This window comes from Chrysochloris asiatica, unplaced genomic scaffold (genome assembly GCF_000296735.1).
Source record: "Chrysochloris asiatica unplaced genomic scaffold, ChrAsi1.0 scaffold00666, whole genome shotgun sequence".
Taxonomy (NCBI): domain Eukaryota; kingdom Metazoa; phylum Chordata; class Mammalia; order Afrosoricida; family Chrysochloridae; genus Chrysochloris; species Chrysochloris asiatica.
Window position 1 is genome coordinate 248541 of NW_006409184.1, and position 1182 is coordinate 249722.

Consider the following 1182-nt stretch of genomic DNA (forward strand, 5'->3'; position numbering starts at 1 on the left):
ACAAAAGAGATGGAGAGAAAGTGATGGGAGAAGAAGTAGGGGCTGATAGGAAGATTATGTATTCAGTGAGTATAGTTTGTCTTCTGTGAATGTAGAAGGCAAATACTAGATGAGGATGCTGGAGGAGAATGCTGGGTGAGGATCAAGTTGCAAGTGAGACAAGAGGAAAGGAAATGAAAGCTGGAAAGGAGTCTACCCTCCACTCTTGCTATTTATAAGGACCTAGAGGCATTGCCATCGCTCACTTCTGGACCATCAGAAGTGGGGACCTCCACAGTCCCACCCTCACTACTCATCAGCGGCTCTTCCTCCCCCTTTTGGCTGGGAACTGACCCAGCCTCCAACGTCTCCAATGTCAAGGAGTCCTGATGAGATTTCCTTTTGCCAAAGAAAGTAGTGAGCGAGGGCCGCCGGCCAGCCCCCTCCCCATCAGGAACAGCAGTGTCCTTGTCGACCCCAGAACCTCCCAGTATCACCTGCTCCTCATCAGGCACCCGGGCCGGCCCTGCCCAGGCATCTACTACCCTATCACGCTTCCCGCCTCCTCCACTTAGCGTCAGAGCCCCAGTCCGCTTCTTCTGCCGCCGCCGCCACAGAGATAGCAGTGCCAGGAGGACAACCACCACCAGCAGGGCCACAAGCACAGCTACCAGTAGGGTGTTGTCACTTTCCCTCTCCTCTGACGGTGAGGAGAATTTGGTGGTTGTGTTTGTGGAGGTCTCTGAGATCGTTGTGGTCGATATTGTTATGCTGAAGTTCTCTTCAGATTGAGTTGTCTTTTTGACAGGGGGTCCACTGGTCACATCGGAGGTCTTCAGAGAGCTAGTGTCCATGGTGATAAGGGGTCTGCTGGTCACAACCCAGGCCTTCAGAGAGCTAGTTTCCATGGCCATGGTGGTAAGGGGTCCGCTGGTCACATCCCAAGCCTTCAGAGAGCTCGTTTCCATGGTGATAAGGGGTCCGTCGGTTACATAGGAGGTCTCCAGAGAGCTGATTATGGTTTCAGGGGACCCAGTGTGGGACCTCAGAGAGTTCACTGTTACGGGACAGCAGGGTCACTGGCTGCATTAGAGGTTTCCGAAAGTATTGACAAATCATTGATGGAAGCTTCCTGGAAGATTGTTGGCTCTGTTGCAGGGGGGCCAGTGTTGGTACCAACAGAAGTCTCAAGGAAGGTCATTT

The 1182-nt window shown here is 52.8% G+C and overlaps 1 protein-coding gene across 1 annotated transcript; it reads right to left on the minus strand.

The window, feature by feature from the left end:
• Window positions 1-212: 212 nt before the first annotated feature.
• SPN (sialophorin) lies at window positions 213-947 on the minus strand. Its single transcript, XM_006877909.1, has one exon. It carries the CDS (start codon window positions 945-947, stop codon window positions 213-215), a length of 735 nt encoding a protein of 244 aa, XP_006877971.1.
• Window positions 948-1182: the final 235 nt, after the last annotated feature.

Bases quoted from the DNA above. Each gene is read 5' to 3' on its own strand.
- SPN (XM_006877909.1), bottom strand. From the start codon at position 947: ATGGAAACGAGCTCTCTGAAGGCTTGGGATGTGACCAGCGGACCCCTT.